Here is a 23,447-nt window from a genome sequence, read left to right on the forward strand (position 1 = left end):
TCCAGAGTCTATGTGGATTGGTAGACTCTGCTCACAGTGACGTCCCTAGTTATACCTACCAGTCTCAGGCTCAACACTCATGCACTATTCATTGGTGTATCACATCACTCCTGCCCAACTTCAGGGTTGGACAAACCCAATTCTTTTCTGTGCAACTTTGCCTTGTAGCCTTATTCTTAGTGCTGTGTAAACGTCTAAAATGTTCATGTAGCATTTCTTGCATTTTCAGTCAAGAGACAGAGAAGTTCAAGGGGAGAAACCTCTTGGAGCGACTCTGAGGAAGGAGCCAAGAGAATCCTTTTTCTTGCATGGTATGTATGAGATTATTTTAATTTCTTAGGAGTTACGTGTCGAGCAAAGATCAGGTGTAAGAAGCAAACTCTGGCTTCTAGGCCTCAGTGTTTTGCAGTAAATGTGAACTGCTTTTTTGTGTATTAGTATGTACTTTTTGGTGACTAATATTTGTCCTGTAAAGTTTCTTTTGTGTATGTACTATAGAAATATTTACACCCCTTGCAGTTACTTGCAGCCTTTTTGTTATTCTGAACTTCCTGAATAACTGTTTTCTGTGCAATGTGTGGCTCATAAGGATGTTCCACCATTTTTTGACCTTTTTGTTTAGTCCTGAGCTTATGGGATATTTAAAATACATAGTTTTAATGTGTTGTACGATTACAGATACATTTGAAAATGACCAGAAACTGTGCAAGGCAGTAGCCGTTCATGAAGGGCTTTTATACACCAGTTTTGAATATAACCTTTTAGATTAACAGTGTGCAGTTGTGGTGGACGCATTGTCTAGATTAATTATTGCATATCAATTATTTTAAGTGTATTATTTTTCACAGTGCTTGTGAAATGGATCCCCTTTAATTGATGTATTAAGGTCAGCGGATTTAAATAATTGAAAGGGCCTTTTAAAGGGCTAAAGCAGGGTGTGGTAGCACACTGACACCAGTCTTAAAATGACAGCTTAAATGTTTTCTGTATGTGTTCTGTGATGACATTTCTCAAGTCATATGATCTGGGTTTGAATAAATACCCAAATCTTATGACTTCGGTGTTCTAAACGCTTTTAATAATTTAGGGATTTTCCAGTTGAGAGCAATTAGCTGTTGGCCTTCTTCGGTCTTCATCGCATTGAAGTGTAACGTCATGGTTTAGCGGCTTTGAAGTTTTTGTTTTTGAGCAACAGGTTTTATGAAATACAAGAGGCTGGGTTCAGGCTGCAAAACATGCACAGAAAACAGATTAACAGGTGTAACATCTTAGTTAAAGTCTACATTTTTGAAAGAAGCTGGTCAAATTAACTATATATCACCAATGTTTCTTCATTAATTTCTTCTTTTTTCTATGAAATAGTAAATCCCTTTAAATTTTCTTCACAGAGAGCACAAAGAATCTTTTTGAACCATGAAGCGCAGTAAGAACCGTGGACACAAGGAGGACAGAAATGGAGGTAACAGCCAAGATGGAGGATTAGGTCACAGACGCAACGAAATCCTGTCTGACATTACACAACTCCTCCTGCCTTACAACCCATTTCAGCCCTCTTCAGTAGAGAATTTCTTGTATTCCAAATGCTGAAGATTTTCTATCAATGTTTTGCTATCCTAAAAAATAGAAACGCAGCAGCTGCTTTCTGATTTTGTTCTAGTCATTGACTTTTATAGTAGCTATAGTGTCCCATAAAGCCCTAGCATGTGAGTATCACGAATTTTAATTGTCCTTATTTGTGTGTCCAGATGAGCCGGCTATTTTGGAGACAGAGAACCTGGGCATGTTCATGGGAGGAGGCCCCGACCCCGACACCATCTCCCTGGCCTCAGTCACAGCTGTCACCACTAACGTGTCTAATAAGAGGCAAGCATGGCTCTGATGGCTGCCCTTGAAACACTTATAATGTTATTCATGAGCATCTGTCTGAAGGTTTACACTGATTTCTGATACTTCGCTCTCGTGCAGATCGAAGCCAGACATCAAGATGGAGCCCAGTTCTGGAAGACCAGTAGATTACCAAGTAAGGGAAAGTCATGTTGAATGTAGTGCTGTTGGTACGTTATCAGTTAATGAATCAGCCAGCCTCTTTGTCAATCACTCGATGCTTTAAATTTCAGGTCAGTGTGACAGTGATTGAGGCCAGACAGCTGGTGGGACTGAACATGGATCCAATGGTCTGTGTGGAGATTGGAGATGATAAAAAGTACACCTCAATGAAAGAGTCAACCAACTGCCCCTACTACAATGAAGTGAGTTAGTCATTACAACATGTTGCATCTATTTTAATTATACTATATACTGTATTTGTAACAATACTCCTTTTTTTTCATTTCCAGTATTTTGTGTTTGACTTCCACGTCCCTCCCGATGTTATGTTTGACAAAATCCTGAAGTTGTCTGTAAGTATTTTAATTCTCAAAGCTGACAAATACTTGTTATTTCTATTACTCCTTTGTATGTAATGTTTCATAATATTTCCATGAACCTGGCATTTAGGTAATCCACTCCAAAAATCTCCTGCGCAGTGGAACACTGGTTGGAACCTTTAAACTGGATGTCGGCACAATCTACTCCCAGCCAGGTAAACAATCAGTGAAAATCAGCTATGTTGTTTATTAATGATGCTGATATGTAAATTAATTTTTATTTTTCTTGTCTTGCAGAACATCAGTTTTACCACAAATGGGCCCTGTTGTCGGACCCTGACGACATCACAGCGGGATGCAAAGGCTACGTTAAATGTGACGTTGCAGTTGTGGCTAAAGGAGACACTATAAAGACACCACACAAAGCCAATGAATCTGACGAAGATGACATAGATGGGTAGATAACGTTTAGTCGAACACAGCCGCAGCTGTTTAATCTATCAAATAGTTCAGTTTAACTCTTAAAACCAATTCTGTTTCAGCAATCTCCTGCTACCAGAGGGCGTGCCTGCAGAGCGACAGTGGGCTCGCTATTACCTGAAGATCTACAGAGCTGAGGGACTCCCCAGAATGAACACCAGCATCATGGCCAACGTCAAAAAGGCCTTTATTGGGGAAAATAAGGACCTGGTTGATCCTTATGTCCAAGTACAGTTCGCTGGGCAGAAGGTAAGTGCTAACAAAGATCTAAAACGCTCAAAATACGTTCAAATATTCCTGAGTCTGAAATGATAAATGGATGTAATGTGTGATTGATTTCAGGGCAAGACATCAGTCCAAAAAAGCTGCTACGAGCCCATCTGGAATGAGCAAATCGTTTTCACTGAGATGTTTCCACCGCTGTGCAAACGCATGAAGATCCAGCTCCGCGACTCAGATAAAGTGAATGACGTTGCGTTAGGAACACACTTCTTAGACCTACGGAAGATTTCCAATGATGGGGACAAAGGTGATGTTAAGAAATATGTCTATCTCCAAAGGTTCTCCATTTCTATAAGTTTCTTGCCATGTAAAAAAATCATCTGTCCAGCACCTTTCCATTCATATAATTTATATTGTTTATTCCTCAGGCTTCCTCCCTACACTGGGACCTGCCTGGGTGAACATGTACGGCTCCACCCGGACCTACACCCTGATGGACGAGTACCAGGAGTTAAACGAAGGGCTCGGAGAGGGGGTGTCCTTCAGGGCCCGCCTCCTCATCAGCCTGGGTGTGGAGATCCTGGACACCTCCTCGCCCGAAATCACCAGCTCCACAGAGGTGCAGCTGGAGGGAGTGCCCAACATCTCAGAGGTGGGTCTCTCTGCTTAGATGGGCAGCCATGCAGAGGAAGCCAATTGTTACTCCTGCTGACAGGTCATTGTGTTGTGGTTATTGTGAATAATTAATAGTTTTTAATTTAGCCCATCTGATGCATTATTAATGGCTGTTTGAATTAACGTGGCTTCTGTCTGTCGGTGGACAATGTAAGTCACACTGAAGAGTCGACAGGCGCCCCCCCTCAGGACATGATATCAAAGTGATAGCTGTCAATATTAATGAATTCAAGAGTTTTGTTCGCCAAGAAAGAAAGAGCAAAGGTTGTATGCTTTGTTTTTTTTTTTTTAACAGACTGCTACTGGAAAGGTTGAGGAGTTTTTCCTCTTTGGGTCTTTCCTGGAGGCCACAATGATTGACAGAAAGATTGGTGATAAGCCGATCAGCTTCGAGGTCACTATAGGTAATTACTTTTAGCTTAAACATTATTACGTTATAATTTAGTGACAAATGAAAACATAAAATAGTCTTGTTGGTGTGTTTTATATGTACTTCCTATTCAAACCATTTGAAGCCACTCATCACACCTTATGGGGTGACTGTGTTAACTCCTTACCAGGTTACTATGGAAACGAGATCGACGGAGCTATCAAACCCAGGTCGAAGGGGAAGAAGGGCGGAGGCGATGGCGACGAAGAGGAAACCGAACTGATACACAACTCCAGTGAGGAGGAGATGGACGACGATGGAGACCTCACCTCAGTGGCAACCACTCCGCCCATGAAACCTGTCATCACTGACCGGTCAGAGCAATAAAAGTGATGAAATGAGCACATGTAACCGTTTAAACAACCGCATTTGTCTAATTAAGTAATTCCAATCTCATTTCAATCCACAGAAACTACTTTCACCTTCCATATTTCGAGAGGAAGCCGTGTATCTTCATCAAGAGTTGGTGGCAGGATCAGAGAAGGAGGCTGTACAACGCCAACATTATTGACAACATTGCTGACAAACTGGCAAGACATACAATCTGTTATTGGTCTCAGTGAATACAAAACTATACCAAATGCTAATGTTATGGCGTTAAATTGCTTTTTACAGGAGGACGGACTGAATGATGTGCAAGAGATCATCAAGACAGAGAAGACCTATCCTGAGCGCAGGCTTAGAGGTGTCCTCGAGGAGCTCAGCCAAGGATGCAGGTCTGTAGTCACCAAATAGTTTTGAATATTCAGTCTGATTGATTAACTTAACTTAATCTGACCGAGCTCTGATTTTTTCAGTCAGTATCTGTCGTTGGCAAACAAGGACCAGAATCAGTCGGGCAGGACCAAACTTGACAGGGAGAGACTGAAGCTGTGCATGTCAGAAGTGGTACGTTCATTTAATTTACTATTTCTTCAGCTTATAAATATTTGCGCTCAACTGCTAAAAGCTGAGTCTGTTTCTTGGTTTAGGAGGCCATAGGTCAGCAAGCGAAGGCCATGAGGTCCCAGGTGAAAAAAAGCACAGTGAGAGATAAACTCAAGCTGTCCCAGAACTTCCTGACAAAACTGCGCTTCCTGGTCGACGAAGTAAGATCTGCACCACATGTGTCTGTAATGCAGTGGTCACTTGAAACGATATGTTCAACAGGAATGGCCCTTTTCTTTTTGCAGCCTCAACACAGCGTTCCTGATATATTCATATGGATGATAAGTAATGGGAAGCGTATCGCTTATGCACGTGTCCCTTCCAAAGACATCCTTTTCTCCAGTATAGATGAAGAGAGGGGAAAGGACTGTGGCAAAGTCAAGACAATCTTCCTCAGGGTGAGTTTACACGTAATATACGGCTGATATGCACATCCAGTCACACATCAACTTCCTTTCACCATCAACCATGTTCCACTTGTTTTTGTCTTCATTTAAAGATTCCTGGTAAGAAAGGTTTTGGACCTGCCGGCTGGACAGTTCAATCCAAGACAGAGATTTATCTGTGGCTGGGTCTGACCAAACAGCGCAAAGACTACCTGAGCGGCCTGCCCAATGGATTTGAAGAGAATAAGTTGTCCAAGGGACCTGGCCTGCCCGCCTCGCCTCCCATCAGCCTCACATACATGAGTAAGACCATCATCCAGTTGAATATTTCTTACATGTTTATCTCAAACACAAGGGCATTGCTACAAAATGTGGATTCATATCAATATAAAGATAATTCTGTTTTCAGTAAGACCTATTGTTTATTTGTGCAGTGAAACAGATCTTCCAGCTGAGAGTCCACATGTACCAGGCTCGCAGTCTGTTTGCTGCAGATAGCACTGGTCTGTCCGACCCGTTTGCAAGAGTCTTCTTCTCAACACAGAGCCAAGTCACTGAGGTGAGCGCACTCAAAATACCTTTTAGTTGGTGACCCGTTGACCTAAATTAGGGTTTACTATGCGGGTTGTTGTGACACATTTTGTTTGGTTTTTTTTCCAGGTGCTGGCTGAGACTCTCTGTCCTACATGGGACCAGCTGCTGGTTTTTGAGAACGTGGAGCTGTTTGGAGAAGCCAGCGAACTGAGAGACGACCCTCCCATCATTGTCATTGAACTCTATGATCAAGACACAGTGGTGAGGGTTGTTTTGAAATAGAGACTCTGTTTTACATTTGCAATAATGTAAGCAAAAAAAACTCTTCCTTCCGGATAGCAACCTAATAGTTTATATTTGTCTGTAACTTAAAATGTTTATCAGATTTTTTTGTTTGTCTCAATGAATGTATATGTGAAAGAACGTGTGTCGCTGACTGACAATTTTATGTCTGCTCCTGACAATAACACCATTGTTTTGGATGACGGTTTGGATAAGTAGAGTGTGGAATGGCTTGACGTACAGTAGTAGCACTGTAATGTGTGCAGAGTAGATTGTATTCAAAGGCATGCAAGAGGAATAAGACACGTCCATAAGGATCCGCAGGATGATCCTCCTTGATCAACTTATCCCTGTTGCATTCCTTTAAGTGTAAACTTTGTGGGTTTTTTTTTGTATGTGGCCGACAGGAATTTTTTCTTAACCACTGACTGCAAGATATGTAAACATGCTGTATCTGTTTTGCAGTTCACTGGTTATCTTAGGGATCTTGCTTTTGTTTATTATTATTATTATTTGTTTTTCTTTATGATCTTTTCAGTGCTCTTTATTTAGTCTGTCTAGAAACATGTGCATTTCAAGCCATGTTTCTTCCTGCTGATGTAGTAGTAAGACAAAATAATGATTAAACCACAATCAGCCTTCTTTATTAAGTATATTGAATATGGAAGGCCAAAAGTTAGAGTTTTCTCATGTTTACAAATGTATGCTTCCAGGGTAAAGCCGACTTCATGGGCCGAACCTTTGCGAAGCCCGTGGTCAAGATGGCTGATGAGCACTACGGCCCCCCGCGCTTTCCTCCCCAGCTGGAGTACTATCAGATCTACCGTGGGAACTGCACTGCTGGAGAAATGCTGGCTGCCTTTGAACTGCTGCAGGTTAGTCTTTTCTTTATTTATTTTTTCTATACACATCATCCACTTGTGAGCTTCCATCGCTACAGATGTTTTATATTTCTTTTTGTTTGTCCGTTAGATTGGCCCCAATGGAAAAGCCGACCTTCCTCCAATAGACGGTCCAACAGATATTGACCGCGGCCCCATCATGCCTGTGCCACTGGGGATCAGACCAGTGCTCAGCAAGTACAGGATTGAGGTGAAGACTTTGACGTGAACAGGAGAGTGTGTTTGAGTAAAGAAATATAAAAGTAAAACACAAGTAAAACGTCTCTTTCCTTCAGGTTTTGTTCTGGGGGTTGAGGGACTTGAAGAGGGTGAATCTTGCCCAGGTGGATCGTCCTCGTGTGGACGTCGAATGCGCTGGAAAGGGAGTTCAGTCCGCTGTCATCGCCAACTACAGGAAAAACCCCAACTTCAGCACTCTTGTCAAGTGGTTTGAAGTGGTACAGTATTTAATCATTTCTTTTGTCACACACACTTCCATCACCTATTAAAAGTAAACTTACTGTATACGTGTCGTTAAATCTAAATCTGGATATTTGGGTGGCAGGATCTGCCCGAGAACGAGCTGCTTCACCCTCCTCTGAACATTCGAGTGGTGGACTGCAGAGCTTTTGGCCGCTACACTTTGGTCGGATCTAATGCCGTCACCAGCCTGCGCAAGTTCATCTACAGGGGAGCAGACAAGCAGGCCAACAACTGGGTCACTACAGGTATGAACTTAAAGACTGGATATTTTAATATCATGTTAATACTCAGCAACATTGGTGCCAGGACTACATTCGTGCATATCTTGCAATGATAACCATAAACCCTCTTTGACAATGCTCCACAACCCTCCTACTTCTCAGAGGAAATCATTGTTGTCAACATGGAACCTGAGCCTACCTTTAAGAAGATGGAGACTGTGGTCAAACTAGAGTCTGTAAGTTTCGCTTTTTAAACTTGATGCAAAGATTTCAGCTCATGACACACCAACCTGATGTTTCGACAGTCAAAGAATGGCCATTTGCTATAGTCTTTGTGCTGTGTCCAAGTGCAACTTTATGGCCCAGACACAGGCAACGTGAGTTGACTTCGCGGTCGGCCTTCGTTCCTGCTAGTTTGGTGTGTCTGTACCTTTACAGTGGTTTTAAATAGTAGTTTTTCTGGTAAACCGTTGCAATTGTACATAAAAATATAATGATTTCACAATCTGTTGTTCCTCTCTAGTGCTCCGATGCTGTGGTCAAAGTTGAGGTAATCTGAGTACTTTACAATTTATATAAATCAAACTGAAAGATGTCACGTTGTGTCTCAAACACTTACTGACTCTGACTCTGTAACGCTTGTATTAAAAGGATGATGACAATGATAAGGGGAAGAAGAAGAAGAGGAAGAAGGGCGATGAGCCTGAAGAGGAGGAACTTGATGAGAGCATGCTGGACTGGTGGTCCAAATATTTTGCCTCCATTGAGACTTTGACAGAGGTGAGTAGGAACATTCTTGGTGTGGTACATGAATGAATATGAATATGGGTTGATTGACAAATGCGTATGACAAATAATCATCTCCTCCTTCAGGCACTCAAAGCTCAGGAGGCAGCTCTCTCAGATTCAGAGGACAAAGATGACGTGGACGTTGCAGATGGCGGAGGTAGAACAAGATGAGATCTTAATTAACACATTTTTAGGTTTCCATTATGTTTACTCTCTGTGTCAGCACAGAATAAGTAGTAGCTACATTTAATCCTCATCCTCTCCACTGTCATATCTTAGCATTAGGGGAACATAGAATCGACATTAGAGAACAACAATATCAGCTTTTAGGACAAACATTTTTTTATTTTTAATCCGTGCATGTTCATCCTTTATAAGTTCACTAACTCTGTTGTTTTCTTCTACAGTGCAGTAGTGAACCTCGTAGTCTTCGTAGCCCGAGAATGCCTCCATGTAGATGCTGACATGAATCCAAATTTCCATTTGTGGGACAGCCGCTTTTTCTCTCCCATATGCGCATATTGGCCGTATGCTGACCATGAAAGTTGTCAATAATAATAATAATAATAATAATAATACAGTAGAGAAAAAAAAGACTACACAGCAGTCTGCCTGGAGGATAACCCTTCAAAATACCAAGTATCTCCACTGGACTGTATACTTTAATAGTATACAATTCAATGGTATGCTTGCTGTATACAGTTAAAGCTGGTTTTGGCAACTTTCATGAGGTATTCATGTCTCGAGTGCTCTGCTCCTTCGCCCTCCCCATCCTCCCGTTCCCCCTCTTCCCTCCTCCGTCCTCGCTGCTAACCTGTACTCAGATATCAAACCTGATGACTCTCCTGTGAAAGGCACCAAGAGAGGCAAAGGGAAAAAGAAGAAGCAGGCGGCCGATCCGTTTGAGAGGAAAAAGCCAAAGCTGGATGAGCTGAAGGTAGTGGACGGCTTGAAGGAAAACGCATTCTTAGGAAAAGGGAGAGCTCATTATTAAATTTATGCTGTTGTGTTTTTGTTGTCAAACTAGGTGTATCCGAAGGAACTGGAGAGCGAGTTTGACAGTTTTGAGGACTGGCTGCACAGTTTTAACCTGTTCAGGGGAAAGGGCGGCGACGACGACGACCAAAATGTGACAGATGAGGACAGGATTGTGGGAAAATTCAAAGTAAGAACTTCCTCCTATATAGAGAGTTTTTTAATTTACCACATTTCCCTCCAGTATTTTTACAATATATAATTTTGTTTGTTTGACTGTGTCACCGTAGGGCTCAATGTGCATGTACAAAGTGTCGGACGACATGCCCAGGGACATGAGCTTTGACACCAACTTGGGAATGTTTCAGAACATTCCTCACAACGATCCTATCAACATCCTAGTCCGCGTCTATGTCATCAGGGTAAGCTACGCATGCTGGCCTTCAAAGCGTTATAATGTGATGGCTCTTAATACCTGCTTAGTACTAGATTATTGTTATTTTCTGCTAGGCGACTGATCTGCATCCTGCAGACATAAATGGGAAAGCTGACCCCTACATTGCAATCAAACTGGGAAAAACAGAGATAAGAGACAAAGAGAACTACATCTCAAAACAGCTAAACCCTCTGTTTGGCAAGTAAGTGCAGCAGCTTTAAATATATCTGTGTGATCTTTTGAGATTTTACGGTGCAGTGCCCGAATCGTAACGTTCCTCATGTCGTCAGATCTTTCGACATCGAGGCCACATTCCCGATGGATTCCACACTAGCGGTGTCAATTTATGACTGGGACCTGGTGGGAACCGACGATCTGATTGGAGAAACCAAACTCGACCTCGAGAACCGCTTCTACAGCAAACACAGAGCCACATGTGGCATCACGTCCAACTACGCCATGTGAGAAAGAGAGGCTGAACTTCCTGTAGCAGCACTGATTTAATGTAGGATTCATCTTTCTGTGTACTTTGTGAGGTAAACGCAACTGTGCTTGTTCTTTTCTGTAGCCATGGTTACAATGTGTGGCGAGACCCGATGAAACCCACTCAAATCCTGGCTAAGCTCTGCAAGGATGGCAAACTGGACGGGCCTCACTACGGCCCTGGAGGAAGAGTGAAGGTGGAGAACCGCGTCTTCATGGCACCAACTGAGATAGAGGATGAAAATGGTATTTTATGACCTGCTTTATTTCTCCCACTCCATAAGCCTAATTACTTATTCGCTTTCTTCTGAGGATACTAACTCAGTAGGATCAGGTGTTAAGGTAAATCACGGATTTATCATGATGTTTGTCAGGTTTGAAGAAGCAGACGGATGAACACCTTGCTCTGACTGTGCTGAAGCACTGGGAGGAAATCCCAAAAGTCGGCTGCAAGCTCGTCCCGGAACACGTGGAGACCAGACCGCTGCTCCACCCCGATAAACCAGGAATTGAACAAGTATGTCGGTGTACTAGTGTAAATGCCTTAAACAGCTTTTGTTCTCTGTTTGTCTCCTGAAAGGCAATGTTATCTTGTATTCGATTGTGTTTAGGGAAGAATTGAGATGTGGGTGGATATGTTCCCCAAGGATATGACTGCACCGGGCCCTGCACTCGACATTTCTCCAAGGAAACCAAAGAAGTATGGGTCAAATCGACAGTTTGCAGCATAAATTGTCCAACGATGGCACTGTATAACGTTGGGAATTTATAATAATAAATGCAAAGGTTTAAAGTAAAGTTTTTGCTTGTGTGCAGGTTTGAACTGAGGGTGATCATTTGGAACACAGATGAAGTCGTTCTAGAGGATGATGATATCTTCACTGGAGAGAAATCAAGCGACATATTTGTGCGAGGGTAGATATGGACTTGATGTGTTTATATTTGTTTCTTTCTTTCCTGTGTTTACATGCTAGACCACAATAAAAAAAGCAATTAATTGACAATTGACTTTCCCTGTAACAGTTGGCTGAAGGGGCAGCAGGAGGACAAACAGGACACTGACGTCCATTACCACTCCATCACCGGAGAGGGAAACTTCAACTGGCGCTTCGTCTACCCCTTCGACTATCTCATGGCCGAGGAGAAGATCGTCATCTCAAAAAAAGAGTCCATGTTTGCCTGGGACGAGACTGAGTACAAGATCCCCGCTCGACTTAACCTGCAAGTGTGGGACGCTGATCATTTCTCTGCAGATGATTTCCTAGGTATCAGCAACTATCGTATTAATAATTCACCCCAGAAAACATTATTTAGAAGATGCTACCATAGTTATCAACATTTGATTTATTTGACTTCAGTTAATAAATGTCTCCGCAGGTGCAATTGAGCTGGACCTGAACCGTTTCCCGCGCGGCGCAAAGACGCCCAAGCAGTGCACCATCGAGATGGTGACGAACGAAGCAGAGATGCCCATGGTCTCCATCTTCAAACAGAAGAGGATCAAGGGCTGGTGGCCGTTTGTGGCCAGAAATGAAGAAGATGAGTTTGAGCTCACGGTGGGTCACAGCTTAGAGCAACCTCAAATGCACGTCACAACCAAAGATAATCCTACAAGGCTGTTTAACGTCTTATTGTAGCTTGTTAGCATCTTAACGTTGTGTTAAATATACGAAGTCATACCTCTGGGGACATTGAATTTCATGACAATCCAATCGTTGGTTGCTATTGACGATACTCCCTCCCATAGAGCTTTATCAGAAATTAATGAAATTATCTAGCTTGAGTTGTGTATTCTCTGTCCTTGAGGGAAAAAAACACACAGTGACAGATGTGAATTGTTTCATTTCAGGGAAAAGTGGAAGCAGAGCTGCACCTTCTGACAGGAGAGGAAGCAGAGAAAAGCCCAGTTGGTGAAGGACGAAACGAACCAGATCCGCTAGAGAAACCCAAGTATGAAGGATGCTTTTCTCTCAACACCAATACTATCGTCTTAATCCATTTATCCCAGTCACATTTGTCCTCCTACACACACAGAAAAGTGTTACAAGAGTCTATAAACGGTTCTAAAATGTCATAAAATAAGTTAAAATCTAAATCGGTTCTAAAAAGCCACCTTTTAAACAAGAATAAAAACACATAAACAATCATAATAGATTTGCATAAAAAAGGTAATACGCAGAAATAATTTCACCAAGTGAGGAAAGACATTTGTACGCATTTACTTCTGCAAAGCTCTGGACTGCTTTCTTTAACGGTAAGTTGCTGTTTCTTTCTCTCTAGGTTTCTACCTAGAATCGCCTTTAGCTTCTCAACGTGCTATTTCCCCGTCTTGATTTATTTTTTTTCCTTTGTTATTGTTCACGTTGCTAAATTTAAATTCAAATGACAGAGTGAGAACAGAATAAATCTGTAGTGCTTGAAGTCTGTATTACTCAACGTGCACATTTCTGTCCTTCCAGCCGTCCCGACACCAGCCTTCTGTGGTTCCTCACTCCCTTCAAAGCCATAAAACACTTGGTCTGCAACCAGTACAAGTGGCTGGCCATCAAGATTGTCACTGCTCTCCTGCTGCTGGCTATGCTGGCTCTTTTCCTCTACAGCATGCCTGGTTACATGGTCAAGAAAATGCTGGGAGTTTGAGGTGTCGCTCTGACGCTCCTGCAGAAAGTTCCAGCAGTTTCACTAAAACCAGATGACTTCCCACTCTCTCTCACTCTTCTATCCTTTCTATCCACACTTTCTCTTAAAATTGTAGCATTTTAAAATCCATTGATATAATTTAAATAGACAAAGGGAGAGCAAAATGTACTTAGAATACGTTGAAAATCTTCTAGAAATTACTTTATTGATGGATTTATTTTGAGATTTTATTCCCCTACTGACTCAAAGTCGACAGGAAACAAAAAAATGTTAATTAATGGGCAATTTATTCACATTTTCAGCTTAAAGTTGAAGATTAAAGTCTTTGTTTGTAGCTGTAATATTCACATCAAGCTTAAGTGAAGAGAATGAGTCGTCAGTGAGGATATGGTGAAAAGATTTGCACTACCCAAACATACAATAGACTGTGCAACTAGAGAAAATCATTAGAAGAAAGCCCAGTTTCAAGAGAGGAAACCTTGGTCAAAATACCTGTCAGACAAAACTTAGGGGTCAGAGGTCAAACCTGCATTAGCCGGAGGCTCAGATACAAAACTGGATTCAGACAAGTATAAAATAGATGCAATAAAGTGAACCGAATATCTTGAGTAGCCAAGCAGTCCCATATCCTGCAAGGTCTGGTCTGCATAAGACACTTCATTGTCAATTTAGCTTGTCCAACTAAACTATTTGAGGCGACTCTCAGTTTGGTAGCAGAGTAAGAGTAGGATTTTTTAAAAATCAGCACAATCAGAAGTGGCATTAAATATAATCGTAGCATAAAGCGAGGTAAGTAATTCTGCATCTGTGCACGCTGCCATCTTCCCATCTACATGAACAGTTAAACACAGATTTGCATTGAGGCAATATGGAGTTCTTATATCTTTTTTTTTATTATTAATTATTTTTGCATGTTTGCTCAACAACATGCACGGCACAACATAAAAAGTTAGAAAGTGAAACAGATCATAATTTCATACCAATTGATCCAGATGTTTTCCCTGTCTCTTTAATTTCTCCCTCCCTTTAAGACCCTCAGACTTACAGTATAAACAAACTTTACTACTTCATAAAGTAGTTTAAGTACAGGAAGAGGAGAAAAATAAACCTAGTGTGTATATATATTTTAGCACTTGGCTCTGTCTGTTAAGTTTCCACCTCTGCACCAGCATGAAAATGAAAATGGTGGATCAGTATGTGGGAACTTCTTCTCACTAGCCATGTTTGCTGTGTTGGCTTTGGCTTCTTAACACTTTTATTTTTCACCAATCTTCACTCCCAACAGCCGCCCAGATGTTGCTCTCCTCTGGTTCCTCATCCCTTTCAAAGCCGCGAAACACCTGGTGTGTGACCAGTACAGGTGGCTGACCATCAAGATTGTCACTGCCCTCCTGCTGCTGGCCATTTTGGCTCTGTTCCTCTACAACATGCCTGGATACATGGTCAAGAAAATGCTGGGAGCTTAAAGAGAAACAAAACAGTAGAGGTTTTCACTTTTTTTTCCAAATGGTGTGACTTCAGTAATAATTTGTTTTTTCAAATTTACAATTTCATAAAATAATCAAAGCATTATTATAACAGCAGTGCTAATAATACATCCCGAGTGTGTCCATGATTGGTAATTAATGTGCGCAAATCTCATATAGTTGTGAGGACTTCATTTAATACCCACTGCTCACCTATGAAAATAAATGACCATCGCTTAATTAGATTAAAAGATTTAAAGCAAAGTAATGATATTTAACATAGTTAGCTTGTGTTTGAATTCAGATTTCCTTGCTTCTGTTTCAAATATGTGAATAAACTGACATCTGGACCATTCAGCTGTTTGGTGGTTGTGTCGTCTCTTTTTGCGTGCGCGTGTTTGTGTGGAAACTGAAAGGTGAGTGGACATCTTGTTGTTGCACGTGGCTCAAACATGTGTTTCTTGTTCCATATGGGAAATCTACTAGAATAAAATTACTTTTAAAAACACTTAAACATGCGTACGGCGTTCTTGTAATTATTTCTAAAACAAAACTATTCAAAGTGCTGACAACCCCTGGAAGTTCACATTTGTCGACTCTTGCTTTGTGCTGTTTGACTAAAACACTGTCTCCCTCTCTGTACTCCACCAGCCGTCCAGACATTGCTCTCCTCTGGTTCCTCATCCCCTTCAAAGCTGCGAAACACCTGATCTGTGACCAGTACAGGTGGCTGACCATCAAGATTGTCACCGCCCTCCTGCTGCTGGCCATCTTGGGTCTGTTCCTCTACAACATGCCTGGATACATGGTCAAGAAAATGCTGGGAGCCTGAAAGATCTGTTTGTTTTACACTGTAAAGAAATTGTTTCACTTGTATCTTAGCTTTGTGTTTTGTTTTGTTTTGTTCCCATTTGACAAAAGACAGAATCAGGTTTGAGATTATGCGTATTATATATGGCTCCACTATACAAAAAAAAAAAAAAAAGGTAATCTCAGTTTGACATCTAATCATGTAGAGGTGCAAATTTGTTATTATTTCTTAATGATGATTAGTTTTATTTTGGCCTTGTTTGTGTCTGTGATTGTTGTGGTTGCTTACTAAAGTTAAGACTGATCTCTTTGTTCTGATGTATTGTGAACTCATCTGTTTGTTAACAGCGGACAATAAACGTTTCTAATCTTAACATGATATGGGTCATGTCAAGTGTTTCACTCATCACGTTATCGAAAATGGAAACTGCAAACAATAATCTTTGTTGCAGTAGATATATATATAAAAAAATCCACAGGAGTGCACATGGACTTAGCACATCAAAAATATTTCTGAATTTGTGTGTATTTGACAGATAACAACTGTCTATACTGTTTTACTGTCTGATATTCACGATGAGGAAGAGGGTGTGTTGGAGAGGCCACAAAGGAACGTCGTTTTCAAAAAGGATCATCTGGAGGATGCGGGCATCGATCCCGCTACCTCTCGCATGCTAAGCGAGCGCTCTACCATTTGAGCTAATCCCCCGTTGTCAACGGTTTCATAACATCAGAAAATCAGCCGTTAGGACGTCACTACTACAACTACGCTGTTTTCGACGGTAAGAGTTTGTTAAATTTCTGCTTTTTTTGCTCTTGAATTGTACTTTGTAATATTATGTGGAGCCATGAAACTTCAAATAAATGCGTCGTAGCGGCTTTCCAGCACATTTGGAGAACTTTACTGCCATCTGCTGGTCCTCAGAAGAAACTAACACACACATGATTACGTGATACTAATTATCAGCTCAAATGAATTAACGGATCGTTTACGTCATGTTAATGTGTCTGTATTTTTCTAATATCTGTAATATACTATGTGTGAACTATTTCTAACGCAGTAGTACACGCACACACACACACAACGTCTTTAATGTGTTCAATGGTCTTAAATAACAGTCCGTGAACGACTTTGTTTTACCCGCATAACTCCTGTTAACTGCTTCAAACGAGTATGTAAATATATTGTATTCTGTGTATATATTTTATATAACGTGTAAGCGAAAAGACTTCAAAAGCGTATTTGGAGGATGCGGGCATCGATCCCGCTACCTCTCGCATGCTAAGCGAGCGCTCTACCATTTGAGCTAATCCCCCGCTCGGTGACTCATGGAAGTACAGCGACTTTTACTATACATTATAATATATGACAAAAGCGTGACAAACGCAAAGTGATGTCTTCAAATGAAATTGTATAACTGAGTTGTCATATTATGTATCACGTTATGTATTAGAGTCAGTATTTGACTCTTGAAATTGGGTGGTAGAAAAACTGTACAAGAGCCTGCTACCTCTTAAAATGTTGATTACAACATGCACAATCAAAAGGATGTCAAAATCATTGTGTTCATCAGAGTTACCAGATACATTATTATATTCAAAGATCTGCGTCACTTTAGAACAACTATAATCCACACAAAATACAGCACAGCCGTTTGTTTCACAACTGTTTATTTATCCAAAACTCAAAAGATGAGTGTTCTGTTGATGTTTACATGGTCAATGAAGGCAAGATCCAGAGCAGACAACAGCCAGTTTACAAAGTAAAAAATAGCTCGGAAAGGATAAAGAGACTTCCTCGTTTACCTGTATACTAATGATCATAGATCTCTTAACAGTGACTTTCTTCCAGACCACAACTCATAAACCCTGGGGAAACCGTTTTGCAGCAAATTAAACGTATAAACACAGAATGATTAGCAGTAAAAACATGACAAAAGCTGTCACGTGAATTATGTAGGTGTACTGATTAAGTGTCAGGATTTCCTTAAAAAACATTAGAGCTGCTACAATCTATAAACCATGTTGTCAGTCTGCAGGCGCATATCCTATAACCTCTAAATTTTGAACTTAAAGGCTACTGCATGTCAGCCAATTAACCAGGATCGTGCGACATCATACAGAGTCTCCACAGAAAAATACATTTACAAAATATCACTCATTCACAGTCAATGTGTAACATTCTCATGCTCAGATATGTTGCTGATCAATAACGAATAATCGCAGAGCACTTATCATTTGCCATGAACAACTTCCTTCAGCATTTCTACATGCCATGAACCCTCCGTAACAGGAATAATAGCTAACATGGCCCCGGCTTTCAATTCTTGTACAGTAGGTTTGCACCGATTTTGCTACAGAAAGTTAATCTAAACTAAATATAAGTTAAATAAATAAGAAACTGTTATTAAAAAGTCACTTTTGTTACAGCTTTAGTATCTCAGGGAGTGTCCTGATGGCACATTGGAGCAGAGGTGTTGTTCTGTGCTCTAACAGTAGTATTAACAGCGCACCAAAGGCAAATAAATAACTCCAGAATGAGACGTTGTCCTTTGAGAAATTAAAAATGTTGGTAATATTTACAGACCTAAACTTGCCATAACAACCTCCATGCCAGGCTCGGCTTTATTTTTTCTGCGTTACTCATGCTGAAATAACTGTGATACGTCATACATTACTGTTATTGTTTACTGTGTAAGTGGAGGCAGGGAGGAGCAGCAAATAATGATGCAGACGAGTTGTGTATTCTGTGTAGACGCCCAGAGGGTGGAGGGGTTAGGTTACCAACAGATATATATATATTTATATATATATTTATATGATAAAGAAAGGAAAAGACAGACAGAGAGCAGGGATGATGGTGAGTATTTATAGAAACCGTGCAGAGAGAGTAGAAAATAAATGAGGGCAAAAAAAAGAAAAGGAAGGGGAAGATGGAGATGACGAGGGGAGAGGGAGCGATGAAGGGTTCAGTATTCATCCTGGTCCAGGTGAGCTTGTTCATCGAGGTCGTCATCCTCTGGAGGTGCAAAGCCTTCCTGAGATACAGAAAAACACAGGTACGTTACAATGTCGTCTGCACAGGGAGTTTAACTTTTTCTGTTACTGTCCTCAGCTAGAAGTTGAAACCATCGAGATTTGATCAAAGTAACACAACTATTAATTTGCATATAGAAATATATACCATAGCTTGGTCACCAAAACACTCTTTCTGCCCCCTGAACCAGTTTGTAGGATTTGGGCTAATCTTTGTAGAAATGCAAAATTCTGCTATAATTTAAACCGGCAAGTTGTATAAAGACGCTCCCCCAAACAGTTGTCATGACCGGTGAAATTGGCTTTAGAGACCAAAATCTTTTTTTTTTTTTTCTTCTTAAATTTGCACCAAGATGTAAACATGTTTATTTCTGCTGTAAATTTGGACACTTCAACATGGACGTCTGTTGTGATTGACTCCCTGTTGGAGTCAGCCTTAAGTGGCATTTGTAGGATTTGAGGAACTGCAGTTTTTGTCTTTTTTCAGCCCCAGAGGTTGAGAAAGGGGTATTCAGCTGTCTACAATTTGCAACCTCACCACTAGATGGCAGTGAATTATACACACTGGTCCTTTAATCTGTCTAGAACACAGGTGTCAAACTGATCCGTGAAAGGGACGCTGTGGCTGCAGGTTTTCATTCCCATAGACATATATAGATGGACGCGTCATTGACTGTGGAGGGACGTGCCTAAAGCGCCGCCATCTTGGTACAGGGCTCGCAGAGGCAGCGGGGCATGTATATACGAAGGAAAGAGGTACCCCTCAATCTCAAAGTAGAATTATTCGCTGAATTTTGGACCGATTTCCAAACGTATTGATCTGTTAAAAACGTCACACATGTAGCTATGATAAAAATATGGTTTTACTACCCAAATACAAATTTTACTTAATGTTATCAGCAGACTAGCTTCTGACAGAAGATTGTAAAGAAAAGATGCCGGACTTCAACTGAGCGATTTATGATCACTTTTATTGTGTAGAAACCCCATTCCTCCATAGATGTAATGCACTGTAGGAGGCGAGTGGCCCTGTTCCAAGATGGCCGCCCTGTAGGCACGCCGCTCTAGTAGACGGCAGCGCTCAATGACGCGTCTATCTATATATGTCTATGTTCATTCCAACCATGCAGCAGAACACCTGACTTGGCTCAATCAATCAACTGAACTGCCTTCACGCAGTCATTTCAGGTGTCCTCTTGCTTGATTGGAACAAAAACTTGCCAGCCACACCCACTGCATGGGTGCTGCATGGTTGGAATGAAAACCTGCAGCCACAGTGGCCCTTTCACGGATCAGTTTGACACCCCTGGTCTAGAACATGCCCTTCGGTAGTGACTGCTAAAAATAACAAAACACCCAATAACTATGACACTATACCATTTAAAAATAGATATAATCCTCACGGATTGCTTGCATGGTTAAAAAGTTCACTCCTAATGGACAGATACCTCTGTTGCGTAGAGAATGTCAATTATCCTGCTGAGGACGGGGTTGCTGTCACTCTCGTGCTCCTGGCAGATCAGCTCGATGTCCCGTAGTTTGCTGAAGTAGAAGTCTCTCTCCTTCTCTAGTCCATCCACAGTCAACTTCAACTCCATCAACTTAGGAGGAAAGAAAAAGAAATGTTTAGAAATAAGCCAGAAGTCCCAAAAAACTACTATGAACAATGTCGTCAAGTCGAACCACCGCAATGGTTTTTGTGAAGTGAACGAGAACACAGAAGTGTAGATCGCATCCTTGTTTCAAGGCAGTGATATAAGATGTGAGCATCAACACACATGCAACTCTACCTGTTGATTTAGCTCCATGATCTCGGCATCGCTGCCTCCATTTCTAGACAAAGATGGGTTCTTCCTCATGGCCGGAGTGTTGTGCTGGACCCGCTGTGGTGTTGGCATGTTTTTGGGAACTGTCGGAGATGTCCTCTGTGGTCCTGGAGTGGTCAGAGATGGTGAGAGGTGTTGAGCAATTGAAATGAAAGTAAAGTAAACTGCAATTATTTTGGCCGTGTAGCGATTGTGGCAATGGATATAGCACATTATAGAGCGCTGATGCTATCGGCTTGCAGCTCATTGTTGTGACTTTGATATGTCTTTTTTGTTTTTGATGAAAGATGTCAAAGAGCCAAATTGTAAATTTAATTTATTTATGGCTGAAAGTTTATTTGAGTCAGAATCTTAAAAAAGAAAAACCTTGGTCATACCAAACCTCTATAAGTGCTTCAGCAAAGGTGTTTCAGATAAAAACAAAACATGCCAGCACACATTATTGCAGTTTTGAAAATAAATGCAGTCACTCTGCCCATTTACAACCCCGCTGCTTCCCAGTGACAAAGTCACAAAGCAGGCTTATCACACGCTACAAGTCAGATTAGATAGTTTGCCATGATTTTCAAGCAAAAAAAGCTTTCATGGAGACAGAGCAAGGCAGTCAGGCTGACATTACTCTTGTTAGTAAAATGACAAACCTGTTTTTAGTTGTCAGTGTTGCATCACCTGCATGATGCAGGACACTGGGGGTGAATAGTTCTATGTAATATTTCAGTAGGTGTTTACGGATCATGATCAATTACAACTGAGAAAGTAAAGTTATAATTATGAGTTGCATAATGTGGATTTACTGCCTCACTAAAGCTGCATCCCACTATGAACTGTGGTGTTTATTGCTGCCTTCAAATGCTGTCGTATTTATCGTGTTCACGAGAGAAATCCATGTGAATGGGTCTGGTAATCGTTCTGGTAGTGACGTTTTCAGAAATATTGGAGGTAGATAGTGCTGTAAATTGTGATTTAGCTGTATATACTTCATAATCTTATATTAAATCTAAGGAAAATGAGAATACTCCCAACAGCTGCATCATTTTGTCATGCCTTTTTATTTCCTATATTAAGTTACCAGGTCATTAGCTTGCTGAATGCCTCTGTGTTTTCTTGACGCTAACATGTTACCTAGCAATGGTGTTGTCCAAGCTTTAGGCCTGGACACAGCAAACCGACATTAACAAGCTACCAACAACAAAGCCAAACTGTCGGCTCAGGAACTCACCACAAAGAATCCAGCCAACGGCTAGCTAGCTGCGTCTGCATGAGAGGAAATAACTCTCCGTACCAGCAGGTGGCAGTAGTCTCTCTACTACACTTAAATGAAAACTAGTCCAACTAGTGTCAACGGTGCAGGACATACTGCTGGAACTAGAGCTACAGATGTTTATTGACTGCCGACCATTGGATTGGTGAGTTACAGCTCTTACGCCTCATGTTACCACTTGCAGTATTTTGTGTGCACGCCTTCCCGTCTCATAACCACAAACCCACGAGTTCCATTTGAAGGCAGCATAATGCTAAAACCCCAGCAGTGACTCAGCCATACCTACAGTGTCATAGTTTTGTGAATGCTGGGCAGTGAGATGGATCGAGGAGGACAGCAGTCATTCTGTGAATCGTGCCGCTCACACCACTTGCTTGCAGGGAGCGCTCTTGAGCCAAACAAAGCTCAGCAAGACCGTGCAGCAAAGGCAAAATGGTTTGCTTTACCTGGGTTTCTCTTTGGTTTGTGGATAAATTGATCACCTGGATTGGGGGGAGGGGCCACGTCCTGCCCCTGTCTGGCTAGTAAAGGGTCGTACTCCTTCCCGTCGTAGTTGGCGTCGAAGAACTTCTTGAACCATTGGACGAATTCAAAGTTGTCTTGGAATTTCCCTTTTACAAGCTTTTCTACAGGAATTATCTGCACAATGGAAAGAAGAAATGCTTTTATGGTTAGTAGACAGAGCACAAAAAGATGTATTTAAGACATGAAAATATAAATTATAAAAAAAAAAGTGCCGAATGGAGGATTAAAGGATTCTGACTTTGTCGACGCTCATCCTTTTAAAAGCTGCCTGAAGAACTTTGAAGTTGTGTATAAATTCATGCTCCAGCTTGGCTTGAAATTTAACCTTCTTCAGAAGAATGCACCCTGGAAACAACATGTCCATGAACTGGCAGTATGCCGCTCCTGAAAAAAATAAAAAAATCACAAAGAGACGACAAATTTTCAGAATTTCCACAGCACGAGTTTGTTAAAAAATGAAAATCAGAGCCTGTTTATTTGTCCGCCTCACCTGAACAGAGCTGTTCAATCTTGGTGTAGGTGAGATGCAAAGAGTCGTTGACCCATGCCAGCATGTCATGTCGGCTGAGGTTGTCAATGGACACAGATGTGGCGTACACATTCACTGCCATCCCCTACCTGTGAAAGAAAACACAAGAACAGTCAAACACCCACTGAGTTGGCTTTTTCTGCAGGACTTCAACGTTAGACCAAGGTTCATGCTAATTCAGACCGATAACTTCATCTTCACCTTCAGCCACGGTTTGTAAATCAAAGTATACTGATTAATAATCAAGTTGCAGAGTCTAATCCCCCCCAGGTAAAAAAAAAAAAACAACAACAAATGCCTGAAGGTTCCTTGAAGATGTTTTGCCATCATTAGGTGACTTAACATCTTCAAGTCCAGTAGCCTTTGTTTCAGCTTTGTTTCTTAGGTTACCAACAAATCCTTACATCTGGTAAGTCAAGTTTTTTGTAAGAGAAACAGCTATATTGGTTTATATTTGTAGATCAACCGCTTGTCCTGCATTTTAACTAGGATTCACCCCATTACTGTTTAACCCTGTAATCTAAATCCCAAATGCATCCACAGGTTTCTAGCAGTTTCTACCATGTTTCCATCATGTGTCGTTGGGTGGTATTAGAGACCCTGGGCTTGTTGCAGTTGCCGGCCTGCACTTAACCCCCCCCCCCCCCCCCCCCCCCCACACACACACACACACACACGCTCGATTTTTGACTCTTTCACTCTCAGTTTTAATCTACAGACGCGCGTTGAGTGTAATCCTCCCTAGATTAAACAGAAATATCCCGGTGTTTGTGAGCAGCTTTAC

At 41.3% G+C, this 23,447-nt stretch overlaps 2 protein-coding genes across 3 annotated transcripts; one reads left to right on the forward strand and one right to left on the reverse strand.

The window, feature by feature from the left end:
* Positions 1–1,413: 1,413 nt before the first annotated feature.
* LOC311505010 (otoferlin) lies at positions 1,414–15,791 on the forward strand (the record flags this gene model as incomplete). Its single annotated transcript, XM_084568392.1, has 41 exons — positions 1,414–1,459; positions 1,746–1,863; positions 1,966–2,020; positions 2,118–2,249; positions 2,337–2,399; positions 2,497–2,581; positions 2,664–2,823; positions 2,909–3,095; positions 3,189–3,375; positions 3,497–3,720; positions 4,039–4,147; positions 4,304–4,487; positions 4,583–4,703; positions 4,789–4,893; positions 4,975–5,061; positions 5,145–5,261; positions 5,346–5,498; positions 5,600–5,789; positions 5,921–6,045; positions 6,147–6,281; positions 7,016–7,177; positions 7,275–7,394; positions 7,480–7,641; positions 7,749–7,911; positions 8,050–8,123; positions 8,411–8,437; positions 8,539–8,667; positions 8,761–8,833; positions 9,501–9,613; positions 9,704–9,841; positions 9,942–10,073; positions 10,162–10,289; positions 10,378–10,548; positions 10,656–10,816; positions 10,945–11,087; positions 11,182–11,270; positions 11,387–11,485; positions 11,594–11,835; positions 11,948–12,126; positions 12,420–12,520; positions 15,328–15,791. The coding sequence occupies 41 exons, from the start codon at positions 1,414–1,416 to the stop codon at positions 15,506–15,508; spliced, it is 5,370 nt and encodes a 1,789-aa protein (XP_084424518.1). The 3' UTR covers positions 15,509–15,791.
* Positions 15,792–18,314: 2,523 nt separating this feature from the next.
* On the reverse strand, positions 18,315–22,899 carry mapre3a (microtubule-associated protein, RP/EB family, member 3a). Of its 2 annotated transcripts, none has more exons than XM_084569861.1 (6): positions 22,625–22,899; positions 22,373–22,518; positions 22,092–22,248; positions 20,313–20,455; positions 19,971–20,123; positions 18,315–18,524 (listed from the first exon to the last, which is right to left on the reverse strand). In XM_084569861.1, the coding sequence occupies exons 1-6, from the start codon at positions 22,743–22,745 to the stop codon at positions 18,456–18,458; spliced, it is 789 nt and encodes a 262-aa protein (XP_084425987.1). In that variant the 5' UTR covers positions 22,746–22,899; the 3' UTR covers positions 18,315–18,455. The 2 variants fall into 2 exon arrangements, with proteins under 2 accessions (XP_084425987.1, XP_084425986.1); XM_084569860.1 differs by having other exon boundaries at positions 22,056–22,248.
* Positions 22,900–23,447: the final 548 nt, after the last annotated feature.

This window comes from Chelon labrosus (assembly GCF_963514085.1).
Source record: "Chelon labrosus genome assembly, chromosome: 20".
Classification (NCBI taxonomy): Eukaryota; Metazoa; Chordata; class Actinopteri; order Mugiliformes; family Mugilidae; genus Chelon; species Chelon labrosus.